The sequence below is a fragment of the Anarrhichthys ocellatus genome, unplaced genomic scaffold, assembly GCF_004355925.1.
Source record: "Anarrhichthys ocellatus isolate YVR2014 unplaced genomic scaffold, GSC_Weel_1.0 scaffold2, whole genome shotgun sequence".
Taxonomy (NCBI): domain Eukaryota; kingdom Metazoa; phylum Chordata; class Actinopteri; order Perciformes; family Anarhichadidae; genus Anarrhichthys; species Anarrhichthys ocellatus.
Window position 1 is genome coordinate 7776853 of NW_022280032.1, and position 13024 is coordinate 7789876.

General features: G+C 42.3%; 1 protein-coding gene across 1 annotated transcript in view; it reads left to right on the plus strand.

The window, feature by feature from the left end:
- Positions 1-2746: 2746 nt before the first annotated feature.
- The window catches only part of cd82b (CD82 molecule b), a 20074-nt gene continuing 9796 nt past the window's right edge, over positions 2747-13024 (plus strand). The window contains exons 1-3 of the mRNA XM_031864063.1: positions 2747-3362; positions 8553-8625; positions 9810-9882. Of these exons, the coding sequence (XP_031719923.1) occupies positions 8563-8625; positions 9810-9882 (136 nt within the window). The 5' untranslated portion in view covers positions 2747-3362; positions 8553-8562. The remainder of the gene's footprint in view (positions 3363-8552; positions 8626-9809; positions 9883-13024) is intronic.

Sequence of the window (13024 nt, forward strand, 5' to 3'; positions counted from 1 at the left end):
GTGTGTGTGTGTGTGTGTGTGTGTGTGTGTGTGTGTGTGTGTGTGTGCTGGTAGGCAAGACTTCAGCCTGAGTGATCTTACAGAAAGTATTTTAACATTCTGACATGTAATGTCACAAGCCAAGCATGTCCGTGTGCAGAGCAAACAAACCTGAGCTGGTTCCTCTTCGGTGATGTAGCAGTGTTTTTTACATGCTCCTTAGCCTTAAAACTACTTAAAGAACAGTCATCTACACTGCATCCTACTTGTGTGTATATATGTAAATTAAAGTATTAGCTATTATGTGCTGTTCTTGTGAACCAAACAGGGAACTTAAGTATTAGTTAAATGACTTTCAAAGATTGCTCTTTCTCTTGGCGGCTATTTAAGTGACTTTTCCATTTTGTTTGCCTCATGCATGCAATATGATCCACCAAAATACATGGCTCAAACTGTGTAGCCAGCTGCCACCAACTACAGCGCAAAGCTGATAAATGAAGCTGTTGATGGTGGTGAATGGATGGATGCATTAGCTAAAATGGCCAAAAAGCCTAAGAAGAAACATTTCTGCATTAAAACGGACACAACCCACTTGACAGTTTCCACCCAATCGATATGTTCAATACATTTCTACCTCCCACTAGTCGGCACGCCCTCAGGTACGCAACATCCCAGCTTTGGAGCCGTGCCAGCTAATTTGTCAACTCTAAACAGGCCAGTCAAAAAGAAACTCTCAAATGGTGGACTCACTTAGTAAATGTATTTTGAGTCGAACGAGAAACCTTCTGTCGGTCTCCTCCAAAGGTGGTCCATATTGTTGCAAATGACCACGTTCAGTCCTGCCCTAGAAGGGAGTGGTCCTGAGGTCGGGGTGATTGTGGGTTTGCAGTTGCGAGTCCAGTGCTGATGGCAGATGTGCTTGTTACTTGGGTGAGCTTTCAGTTCAGATAGAGAAAACATGGGTGAGGTCTCCTGAACTCCTGAAAAGTTGTAATTATACTTCTTTTTTTCAGTGTTTAATTAGATGCAGCTCTCCCGAGTGACATTGTGTGCCCCAACCTACTGCTCTGTCCTGACTAGCATGGTAATTATGGAGTTCCAGAGAAATGTCATTCCATTTCCGTCGATACTGCCGGCCTCAAATCATCAGCCCTGTGAAATGTTCAAAGGTCTGTGAAGCGGGTTATTTTCGTAGACATGGGCAGTGTCGGGGGTGGGGGGGCGGGGGGCAGAAAAAGGAGGCAAAGAAATGTCTCTTTCATCCTCCTGGTTCTCTGATGTAAATTAGACCAAATATTACATTGATTAGTTGTCCTTGACGTTTTAGAGGAATGGTGAGTTAAACTATTCATTCCCTCTGATGTAGAGCCAGCATACAATGTACTGTTGTGAATGGCATACCAGGTCAAACTGTTTCAAGTTGTAGCATTGTGTTTCTATGTATACATGTGCTATATTGAATATAAATGAATTGTTATGATTTCCACGATTTAGTTTCAAATAAAGGACACTGCTGTATATTTTGAAGACTTCAAAAGTGTGTGTGTGTGTGTGTGTGTGTGTGTGTGTGTGTGTATTGAATGATGTGCAGATTTTATCGATTATTTGTTTGGTTTATAAAATGGTGTCTTCTTACCAACAGTCTAAAACCCAAAGCTATCCAGTTTACTGTCACATATGGTAACGGTTAGACTTGTTTGAGCCAGAAATTGTGCCATTTTTGTTAGATTACTCTGCAACTATTTTGATAATTGATATTAAGTACATTTATGACTAATCATTTTAGCTTTCCTTGTCCACAACTTCAAATCCTCAAAATATAATGGCAATGGAAGCATGCAGGGATTTCTGATGTAAATTGGATAATTTATTTAGCAGCTAAAAGGTTTACACTTACAAAATGCCTAACTTACACATTGGAGATCTTGAGGTTCAGGAAAGCCTTCCACTTAATGTCACTCATGTTCTGAAGTTTGAGTATGCCTTCAACTTCCTGATGCCCGGCAGCGAGGATGAGACATTAATTTAAAGGGACACAGATGTACATACTGTACAATCAGTAATTTCATAGAGCTGTCTCAAACGGGATACCTTCCATCTACCTGCAGTAATCCTGAAAGTGGAGAGCCTTCAACAAAATGCATCAAAACACAGCCTTTTTTTTTTTTTTTTTTTTTTTTTTTGTTCAAACCTGTCTCAACAAAGCAAACTAGAGCTGTTGTGTAATCTCACTCTGTTTAGTGTTTTACTTGGAAGGTCAAACATGTCACAACATGATTAACATCAAGTCTGCATAAAGATCTTCTGTGAATGTAATTTATCTGACTGCAGCCTTCCACATATTCCTGCTTAACCTCCTCCCCAGTGCTCTCTCCTCTTGACATTTGGCAAAAGGTGAAAAGAGGTATTGTGTCGCACAGGAAGTGTATGTATGTGTGTGTGTGTGGCTTGTTTATAGGCAAAACGCTCCCATGTGTCCCTGTGTACGCATTCTCCCCATACTTTCCACTTAAAATATTGAGTCCTGGTTCTTGGGGCATGGCGGTAAACAGTAATTGGGTGTTTTGAAATGGCTCATTTAAAAGGCTGTTCACAACATTTGTGTTGTTTCCCAGCAACGGCTTGTTGGTGGCACATATGTAAAACTGGTTTACCATATTCTGGTATGATTTGCATTGTTACAGTGGATGGGACAGCCAGTTAATGTTTTTACAAAACACTTTGGATAATGTCAACATAAGCCAAACTGTTTTTTGTGATCAAATTAAACGAGTACAACAGTACTAGCATATACATACTGTATATTTAAAGGACAAATAGTAAAAGTTGTTGTGCACAATGGCCAATTTCTTAGTGTATATTATAGGATTATAAATATTGAAGCATTAATGTGTACATCAACTTCTTATTAAAGATGGTTAAGCTTTATATACTTTATCTGCCGGGTAGCTTGTGAATTTACCCCCGAGGTCTATGAAGTTTTTATCTTAATCTATAATGCATAGTTTGCATTATTATTATAAAGAAGCAGAAAATGTAAATACTGCCAAGTGTTCCATTTCAGAATTAAACTTGCTTTCCACGAATGAGATGCATATTTATAATTTATAATAGTTTTGTAAAAGCTGCAAATTACTGACATTAGAAAATGCACCCGTGTGGCCTTTTAAGACATGTGCATGTTTTTAGCTTTGCCGGGCAGGAGAGGGTTAATGGAGCAGCACGGTAGGGGTGGGAACACTTTCCCAGACACACACACACACACACACACACACACGGATAAACATACACAAGTCTGGTCTCTCAGAGACAGTTTAGTCATCCAGTGAGCAAGACGGAAGACTGTCGACCCCCTGTTGTCCACGTTTGGAGAAGAAGTCAAAGTAAGTTTTAGCCTTCATCGTGTTTTTACGTTGCGCGTAACTTGTGTCGTCATATAAGAGTAACTTGCACGAGAATCCGTGTCAGTTAGCTGCCATCTACTTTGCCTTAAGAAAACTTTGTCTCGGTCCTAAAACAGCCGTCCATGACAAACTGTCTACTAAACTAACACGAAATGTATTCGCTGTGTCGACTGAAGGCACGTTAAATTAATATAACAGCAGCCTGACGTTATGCTGAAGTCCACCTTAACCGAACTGATTACGTTTAACGTTAGATAAGCGTGGACAAAGTCTCGAGGTCCCCTGACAAATGGACCAAATGGGTTTCAGTGTAACGAGTAAAAGTGTGACATTGTGTCACTTGGTGTTACGCGTCCTCGTGGGTCGGTGAAAAGACTAAGCTGTTACAGTAGCAACCTGTCTGCCGCGGTCACGTCCATCACGTCTCAACTCTTTGTCAATTTGTACGCAGTTATTTGCCAACTATGTTTCGTGGCATTAATATCACGAGTTATATTGAGATATGTATAGGCTGTTGGTCTTTAAAGAGTCTCATAAGCTGCTGACGTTGAAGCAGGTGTCGAGTGGTTCTCCAGTACACGCTTTACTTTCACAGGGAAAGTGTTTCACTTAATATAAGTGTTAACCGTCGTAGAGACTGCAGCCCACAGTCCTCATCACGGGGACATTCGTCTCAACGTCGAAGAGTGTTTAAGCCTCCCTAGAAAGTTTGTTTTAACTGTTTGACGGCGGAATTAGTGTATTACCAAAAATAGTGTATGCTTAAACAAATGAGCATCAGAGCACTTATGTTGGACGAGGTTCAGCAAATGTCCTGGTTATGTGCAATGGCTGTACAGCTATATTGTGTGTGTGTATAAGAGGGCTTGGCAAGAAAAAGGTTGTAAGCTGTGCGGAGGCATTCCTAAACCTGAGTAAGATGCCTACCCGCCACATAGGAGGCAACGTCAGGTTGCAACAGTGCTCTTGCATTGTGTGTGAGGCTTTCTGTAATATTGAGGTTTTACAAGCAGAGTTTCCTATCTGAAGGTGCACACCTACTGTAGTGGAGCAAGCAACTCTCTTACCGCTCTGTCATTTTCTCTATCCAACTTTTAGTTTCCTTTAGTTTTAATGCAGAAATTATAAGTAGATTCACCCATTCTTCAGGGACACAATTTGAAATCCTCATTCTGCAGCTGTGTCACGTTTCTAAGCTGCAGTATACCTCTGGATTATGACGTTTTTAAACGGCTCATATACCCACATGATGTATCTTTTAAAACCCACGGTAGAGCAGAGGTGAGTTGTTTGGTGCGGTGTGGGAAACGACAGCCTGAGGCTGTTGGCCAATGAATCCTCATTTAGCTGGTTCCATTTGATTGGGCTTTAAGAGGTTGATAAAGTGGTGTTTCCATCACATTTGAAGCAGGCTGTGAGGGAAACACTGTTTATATGAGCGACTTAAATCAGCCAAAAGATTTACCCTGTTGATAGCTGATGCCTTCATTAAGCCACATCCTTATTACTCTTCTCTTTTATAAGATCAAAGTAATATTCATCTGCTTGGTTTAAGCTAATCGCACCAAGAAAGCAACTTTAAATAGTTTTTGCCTGTGGTAACTTGTCGAGGAAGTCCTTCTTTTTAAGGTGATCAGTAAGTAGTTATTTTTCGTCATGTTGCCACAGATGCTTCGTTTCCACTGGGTAGTGGGACGTTACCCGGTGCTGAACCCCTGTGAGGGATTTCACCCCTTTAATGTAGCAAATCCCCTTCATCCCACATAATGTGTTTAGCCTCGTCCACTGTTGAAGCAACCCAAGTAATGAAACATAATCTAGATTACAGATTTTGAATGACCCAGAGGAATAAAAGCCTTCACAAAAAAAACAATATGTTGATCATGAAAAATATCATTATTAGCAGTCCTCCCCCTCGCAAGCTGCAGTATTACGCTCAGAACAGAACGTACACCACTAGCTGCATCTAGAAATGTATACCTGCTGAAGCAAATAAGTCACCAAAATGCTGCTGAGATAATGAGCGACATCCTGTCTGTACACGGGGACAAACAACTTTGTTACAGATGTTAAAGCGGGACTCTGGCCTGGTATTAAGGGCTTAAGACCAGGCATGTTGGTGCCAGCGGGACGGCCTCAGAGATGTGTTAATGGGTCATATATGAATACAGGAAGAGGAGGTTGGCACATTGGCTTGTTTTGGGGCTGTAGTTGATCCATGCTGGGTCCATTACTGACGCAGTCGGTGCCATCTGCCACTAATGCTGCTTTCATAATCTTGTCTGGATCCCATGCTTGTGTATTTTTTTTTTTTTTTTAATGAACTCTAATTTCGATTTAGTGCACACCACTGTTTGATGATGATTACACGCATTATGCCGGTTGGAGGTAAATGGGGGCTACGATGGGGAAAGAGATGTCTGTATGAGGTCACAGAGTTTGGAAAGTTCAGGTGACTCATTTGCAGCTTTCTTTGAGTCATTTCTTTTTCTGTGTTTGCACCATGAGCCTGAGCTTCAGAGGTTTCGCAGAATAGTCGACTATCGAAAACCGCTAGTCGACACTTTGCCTTCATCTGTGGTTTTAGCATGGCACGGTAATAAAGCAGTGCCAGCACATCTACAGTGCAGCAGGTGTATGCAGCTGTGTCGTCGTGCTCAGGGACTCTTTAACACCGTGCGGTGTGTGTGTGTGTGTGTGTGTGTGTGTGTGTGTGTGAGGCTGAAGCAGCAGACGTGAAGAGGCAGACAGAAACGTAGCCCTGCGGCCCGATGCTCGACTACGATCAACGGTGTGGAACTGAGCAAAGGTGGACGAAACTTTGGTTGTCGTTCAACGATTCGTTTGAAGAGTCATTGTCTGCGTTATGCCGTTTTAAATAAACAATTAAGCCTGCTGGGGGTTTATTCCAATCACATCACAGCTTATTAACAGCCTCTCTGAGCCAATCTGGGACTCTGCTATTAGTTGACCCTTTGCTGGTTGTATTTTGACCTTTTTGACGAGAATTGATCATTGTTATGGGGTTAAAGAAATGCGATATCCAATCTGCTGTGATTAATTGACTACTTTTGGGAGTAGTTGATTACTATTAAAATTCACCAGCCCTCCTGAGTCTTTTTCTTCTGTCCTATTTCAGACGAACTTGTCTTGTGATTTCTGCAGCATATTGAATACCAGCCGTTATATAACATTCCTGTTTCTTGGAATTGCCGTTTGGCTCCGCTTTGTATTTCCATTGCACTTTCCAGTCCTTGTTTTTTGCCTCGGAACAGATTTGTCATCGACTTTCAGGGAGTCCAGTGTGATCGGGTTGGTCGAGGTAGGCTCAGCAAAAATAAACCTTTTTAAATTTGCCCCAAAGTTTACAGTATCTGCTGCTAATGTGTGAGCTTGCGTGGGAGTTCTGCAAAAGAGTGTATTTATGGTTTTGGGTTTTGGCTTCGCTGCTAACCTCAATATGCTCAGTCAGCTGCTTCAGCATGAATAGGGCCGGTCCTGTTGGCCTATTTCATTTGTTGTTTGAAAAACAATATAATAAGCAGCATTTAGGCATTGTTGGGAATTGTTTTCAGATGGACGGAGCTCAGTCAACAAACAACGGTTGTCATAACTAAGCCGTTTTTTAATCTGCTCTGCTGCTCACCATCTAGACATAAAGACCAGCAATCTCCTTTAAGGATTATCTGCTTTGTGCTGTGTACAGTATTGTAAACATAAATTGTGTTGGTATTTAGGTTATCAAGTACACTAATAGTATCTGTGGTTACTAATTGTAATGTCAACCCCAGACATCTTTCGACAGGCCTTCGAAAGATGGGTGTTGAATCCTGTTTCATGTTTAAATGAGGCTCTAACTCATTTCCTGATGTTGTGATGCATGTATTAGAAAGAGAAGAGATGGCAGCTTGGATGTGATTGCTTTTCTTTTCACTTGCATGTAAATGAAGACGCACCAATAACCAACTGAAGGGGAAGATAAAAGTCCTGTAGTCGTATGTGACTGATAGATGTCAGCAAAGTTAATATGTTCCAATGTAATTAAAGTAATTCAAGAGGTAATGCAGCACATTAGTCTCTGTAGAAAGGGATTCTTTGCCATGATTTTCAGTCAATATACATCAAGTCATGGGTTTCTGCCTCCAGAAGTGGTACACTGTTTAAAATAAAAGTAAGTACACACTATTATCGTCCCAGGCATTGGGAAGAACCTACAGTTTTGATGTAAAAGAGAACAGCTTGTCATCTGATACATTGGGAGTTGTCTCCGTAGGGTATTTTCAGACTCCTCAAATAACCACAATGGCTGGTTATATTTGCAGTGCTGCCAGTGAAGGAGGAGGAGGTCTGGTTGTGGTAAATATATTTTCTTTCGACTCGTGGAGCCCAGGCTGAATGCTGCTGCTAGAGACTTCCATAAAGTGACCCTATGCTGAGCCGCATGTGTTGTGCTTGCCCGGCCCACAGGTGTTCCCTCGTAGGAAAATGTTACTCACTGAAAAGTGAGTAACGCTGAAAATATGTGTAGGCTGTGTACATGGGAAAAACACACATATCGTTGAGCGAGAGGTAAACTGATTGTAAAACAATGCAGACATCAGTGTAACACGCCCGAAGCTAAAATATCGCACCTTAACATGACATCAGCCGGAGTCAGCCTGTTACTGCTAGTAAACACTGCCGTAGATTGGTTTGGTTCCGCTTTGCTCGAGATGAAAATAGCATGTCTAACCCACATGCTGTCATGGTCTCACCAGGGTGGTTCCTCTTGTTTGTCAAGAATTAAACTATGTCCTTCAACAAAGTTTGCTTTCAAAAGTTTACTATACTGTCGTAAAAACCCAATATTGTAAGAAAATGGGCCAATTGTTGTCTTATAAAAATAGCTGAGCTTTTTAAGACTGGAGAGACATGGCCGTTGAAAATGAATTAGATGCAATGTTGTTGCTTTGAACATTAGAACTGTGTTTAATCAGGAACTCATGAGTCCTTGTTTTGTGGCATGCTAGGCTAGCTCAAGGCTATCTGACTTTGTTTTTTAATAGTATCTTTTCTCCATCACTGTGTCTGTCTTCTCTTTTTATCTCACACACGCCCCCACAGTGGAATGCAACGTTTCCTTCTGATGTTTAACTTGACCAATAACTTCTGTTTATTTCTGTCTTCTAGAAGCGCAGCCATGGGGAAAGGATGCATCACAGTCACCAAGTACTTTCTATTTCTCTTCAACCTCCTCTTCTTTGTAAGTAATCTCATTTCTTTAATCACTGTCACATCAACTGTCAGGCATGTCACATGACTTCCACTTCGACAGCAGCTTTTATTTATCTAAAGATGGAAAGATAGGTATGCTACGCTCCTTTCAGCTCAATCAGACACTCGTGACGCATTTGGAGCTGCCTGATGCCTTTTAAGCAGGACTTTTTATTTGACTAAGCCTCCTTATTCAAATGGCAGCGGAGATTAGTGGAGATACAGGGGGATATGTCGCTGAAAACTCTGCCTGGAGCGAGCGACTTTACGGAGTACCTCAGCACAGCAGATGGTTTCTGTTTGTTTCCTCCTCTCTCTCACACACCGGCCACAACATGAAGTCCAGAGGTTGATAAAACTCCAGACTCCTAAAAGCAGCTCTGCGAGGATGTCCAGGCCTTTCCAATGAAACTGTGGCTGTAAACCTGACTTTGATGTGAACACTCAACTGGTGTCTAATAGGAAGTGTGTGTGTGTGTGTGTGTGTGTGTGTGTGTGTGTGTGTGCGTGTGTGTGTGTGCGTGTGTGCGTGTGTGCGTGTGTGCGTGTGTGCGTGCGTGTGTTTGTCCGTGTAGACAGACTACTGCAGGCTAGAGGAAACCAGGAAGTGGTGGGCTAATGATGGCTGCCGGGAGCTCAACAGTACCTTTTAAATGAACAGCTCTTAAGCAGGGCTCTAATGACTGTTGTGGGGGGGGTGTTTTTCCCCCACTACAGTGTCCCGCAACTTCTAAACAAGTGCCCTCTTAATTGCATAGAAGTTAATTTCCTCCTTACAAGAGTGTACAGGGTGAAACCGATCATTTTCTGAGGCTTTCAGTCGCGAGTGACAAAAATGTTCTTGTCTACATGTGATGACTCGTCTCATTTCTTCTTGTCTTGACCCCTTTAGCCGTACTTAACACTATTCATTTTGCAGTTCTGATACGGGTGGGTACGATTTGAGAAAAATCAGCAGAGTGGGTCTCTTGATCCTCTCCACATCCCCCCACATTGGTGTGAGAGAAAGAGACAAGCAGAGTGAAGAGTTAGGTCCTGATGAGTTCCAGATGTGACAGACTGAGGAAGCATGAATACGGCACTCACTCTATGACACACCAGCACAGATTCTGTGTTTTTTTTTTTTCTCAGATGAGATCTGGTGCCTGATTCTTCTCTCTTTCCTCTCCACAGATCTTCGGAGCGTTGATCATGGGCTTTGGCCTGTGGGTCCTCTTTGATAACCAGAGCTTCATTGCTGTTCTACGTAAGTGTTGAAACACACACACACACACACACACGCACACACACACTCACACACACTCCTGCTGCCACGTCCTTAAGTTTGGTGATAACCATCACGTCAGCAACCACTCAGTTCTGACTCTTGTCAGTTCAGCTGGTCTGAACGCAGTATATTTGGAAATGGAGATTGGAGAGTGTTCTTGTCAGATCCTAAAACCTCTGGCCTCCTCTGCAGAGCTTATGGTGCATTTATCCCCAAAGGACGCCTTCCCAAGCAACTGTGGAGGCATTCCCGCAAACAAACCAAAAACATTACGCACAGATGAAACTTTATGACTTCCTGAGCGATTCAAAAGCTTCCCTGTAGACTCGCACTGATAGACACATCTGTGGAGATCTAGGGGAGTAGGCGAGTCAGGCAATAACCGAGGCATGTCAAGTTGATTAATCATATGTCGGTAAATAGCAGGTTTATTTTCACCACACTTTCCACAGTTCTTTGAACTTGCCGGCTCCCTCAGCTCCCCAGATAGCAGATGTGCACAGACAGAATGTCCCACCTTCACAGATGTTGTCACAGATCTATTTGTAGACACTGCATAGTGAAAAAGAAACCAAGTATTCTCCTAAGAGGCAAAGTTATCTGCTTTGTCATAGACAACAATATGTCTAACTTGGGTTATCTAGAGAATGCATAATGAAATCCAATTCCAGCTGAAAAGAACAAGGAACCATGGATGGAAACTCTTAGTTGCCATGAATCTTGTTCTAAATGCTTTCAGTGTGTTCATCCCACATGGAGCATCACCGAGAGCAGCGTTGAGGTTTTGGTTTTGGTTTTGGTGTAATGGTACAATTTTCTAACATTTTATAAACATGCTGATCAAGACAAGACGTTGCAGATTAATCAATGGTGAAAATAATCATAAGTTGCTGCCATAACATTTTTTTAGCTTCTGTTGGCAGTCCGTGAATATGTGAAGTTTTCTGATGAGAAAGGCCAATCCCCGAGGACCGAGCAGAGCTGCAGAATGCTATATTTAGGCAGGAGGTCTGTGCTGCTTTGACTAATGAGTTGTGAAGAAGCTAAAGTTATGACGAAGACCAGCCAGAACTGACCTTGTGTCCCGAACTCGTCAGACGGACTCTTGTCTTCCTCTGGCTCATTTTTCAGCTCTTGCGGTCACTTCTGGAGGTATCACTCCCAAGGTTATTACTGAGCCGAGTTCGCTTATCTCCAGTAAAGGCAGTACAGTATCCATCATCACTGCCAACCCCAGTCCTGTTGTTGTGATAATCCAGCTGTTCCTCCCGAGATAGCTTCACTGGTTCACCCTGAGGATATCCCTTCCTATGTGGGGCTTGATGACCTTCTCTCCTCCATATATTTTCGTTCCATGTACCCTGGAGGGGTCAAGTTCAACTCCGAACTAAAGGATTTCTAACCTCACTGGAAATCTCTTACCACTCTGTAGAGGAAAGAAAACAAAACGAAGCTGCAGGCAACGCTGTTTATTGACTCTGTGTGTTCCCCTCAGAAGTTGTACCATTGCCTGACCATAAACAGGATCTCTGTGTTTTCAGTTTCCATTCTTTATGAGTTATATTAATAGAGGCCTTTGCAGCTGAATGGCTTCAGGGAGGGGAACTTTTGGGAATGTTTTGGTTTCAGGACCCCTATTCCTCAGTTAAACGGGCATCTTCCTCTGTGTACAGCGCTCTATGTCTATACAGTGCTGTTAATGCTTTACCTCAGGTACACAAGGCCTTCAGTTCATCTCGCTGGCACTTAGCTTGTCTTATGTTTAAACAAAAGTCCGCTTTGGAAAGGAGGTCTGTGAGCCAGAGAGTGCGCCAAAGCACAGTTTGGAAATATGCTGTAGATTAATTCAGAAACTTTCCAAAGTCATGAACATAAAAAAAAGAGAACTTGTTTGGAAAATGATTTTTCTTTGTGCTGCTTAAACTCTAGAAAATTAAGCACAAAGATGATCTACTTCTGTTTACATTTTGAATCTGTACATAGAGTCAACCAAGCTGAATGTGTGGCCCTGGTCGTGTTTACAGAGCGACATACAATACCAGAACTGTCCCCCATCCTCTCTCAGAAGCTTTCTCGAAGGGCATCCCAGCGCTGCCTCTTTAAGTGGAAAGTTCCATGGAAACCGCCTGAGTGACTATTTTAGAATATCTAGCAGAGATGGAAACGTGCCATAGCACACGACCGAGCAGCCAGGCGAACACATGCTGACTGTGAAATTACCACAGAGCACAGATGCTACAGCTTCACAGCAGGAAGGTAAACAAAGGACAGTTTCTGTTGCTCTGCGACTTTGATACACTGGACAGAGGGTCTGACTGGAAACACTGCTTTTAGTTTTAAAAGACTTAGAAATAACGAACTGAAATATAATGGCCGGCCGGAATATGTTTCATTGCTAGCTTCTGATTCTACATGATGTAGGAGGAGAAAGTCAATCCACAGATTAGATGTAGTGCCATAACATGCCAGAAAATATTACAAAATGGCTTCAGTTCACACTTTCGATGTGGTCACGGGGAGAATGGTTTTGAGGTTGCATTAGTGTTGCATGACATTTACTCTGACTCCAGGGTGTATGTTTTTACTGGAACAAGCATTCATTTAACCACTGGGCTGAAGGGAAGCTACACACATCTTTCTTTTCATCTTTCAATTATAATTCCTACTTTTAATTAATAACCATAGAAAACTGGCTTATGGAAAAGTATTTTGAACGTCCATTGACTAATTTAACAGTGAAATACTTTTGCTCCACATTGAGGCTAATAACTGTCAAGGAAATCATAGCATCTAGCAGAAAGAACCCATGACCATGTATTATGCAGCTCACACTGAAAGTTGCGTTACCGCTTCCTCTATTCAACGTCTGCTCTAGATATCGATCTGTAACGAGACACTCAGCAGTCTCTTGCATGCTTTGGTTTTGCAACACTGTGTTCAGTGTATCTCGATGGTCTCACTCAATCTCTCGACAGTCATTTAGGCCTATGCTTAAATGCATCTTCCCAAAATCTTCAGGTAGTCTAATTACGTTTTTTAAGGAACCTGCTGACATCTGTTGCTTTAGCAGCCACTGTGTGTGTGTGTGTGTGTGTGTGTGTGTGTGTGTGTGTGTGTGTGT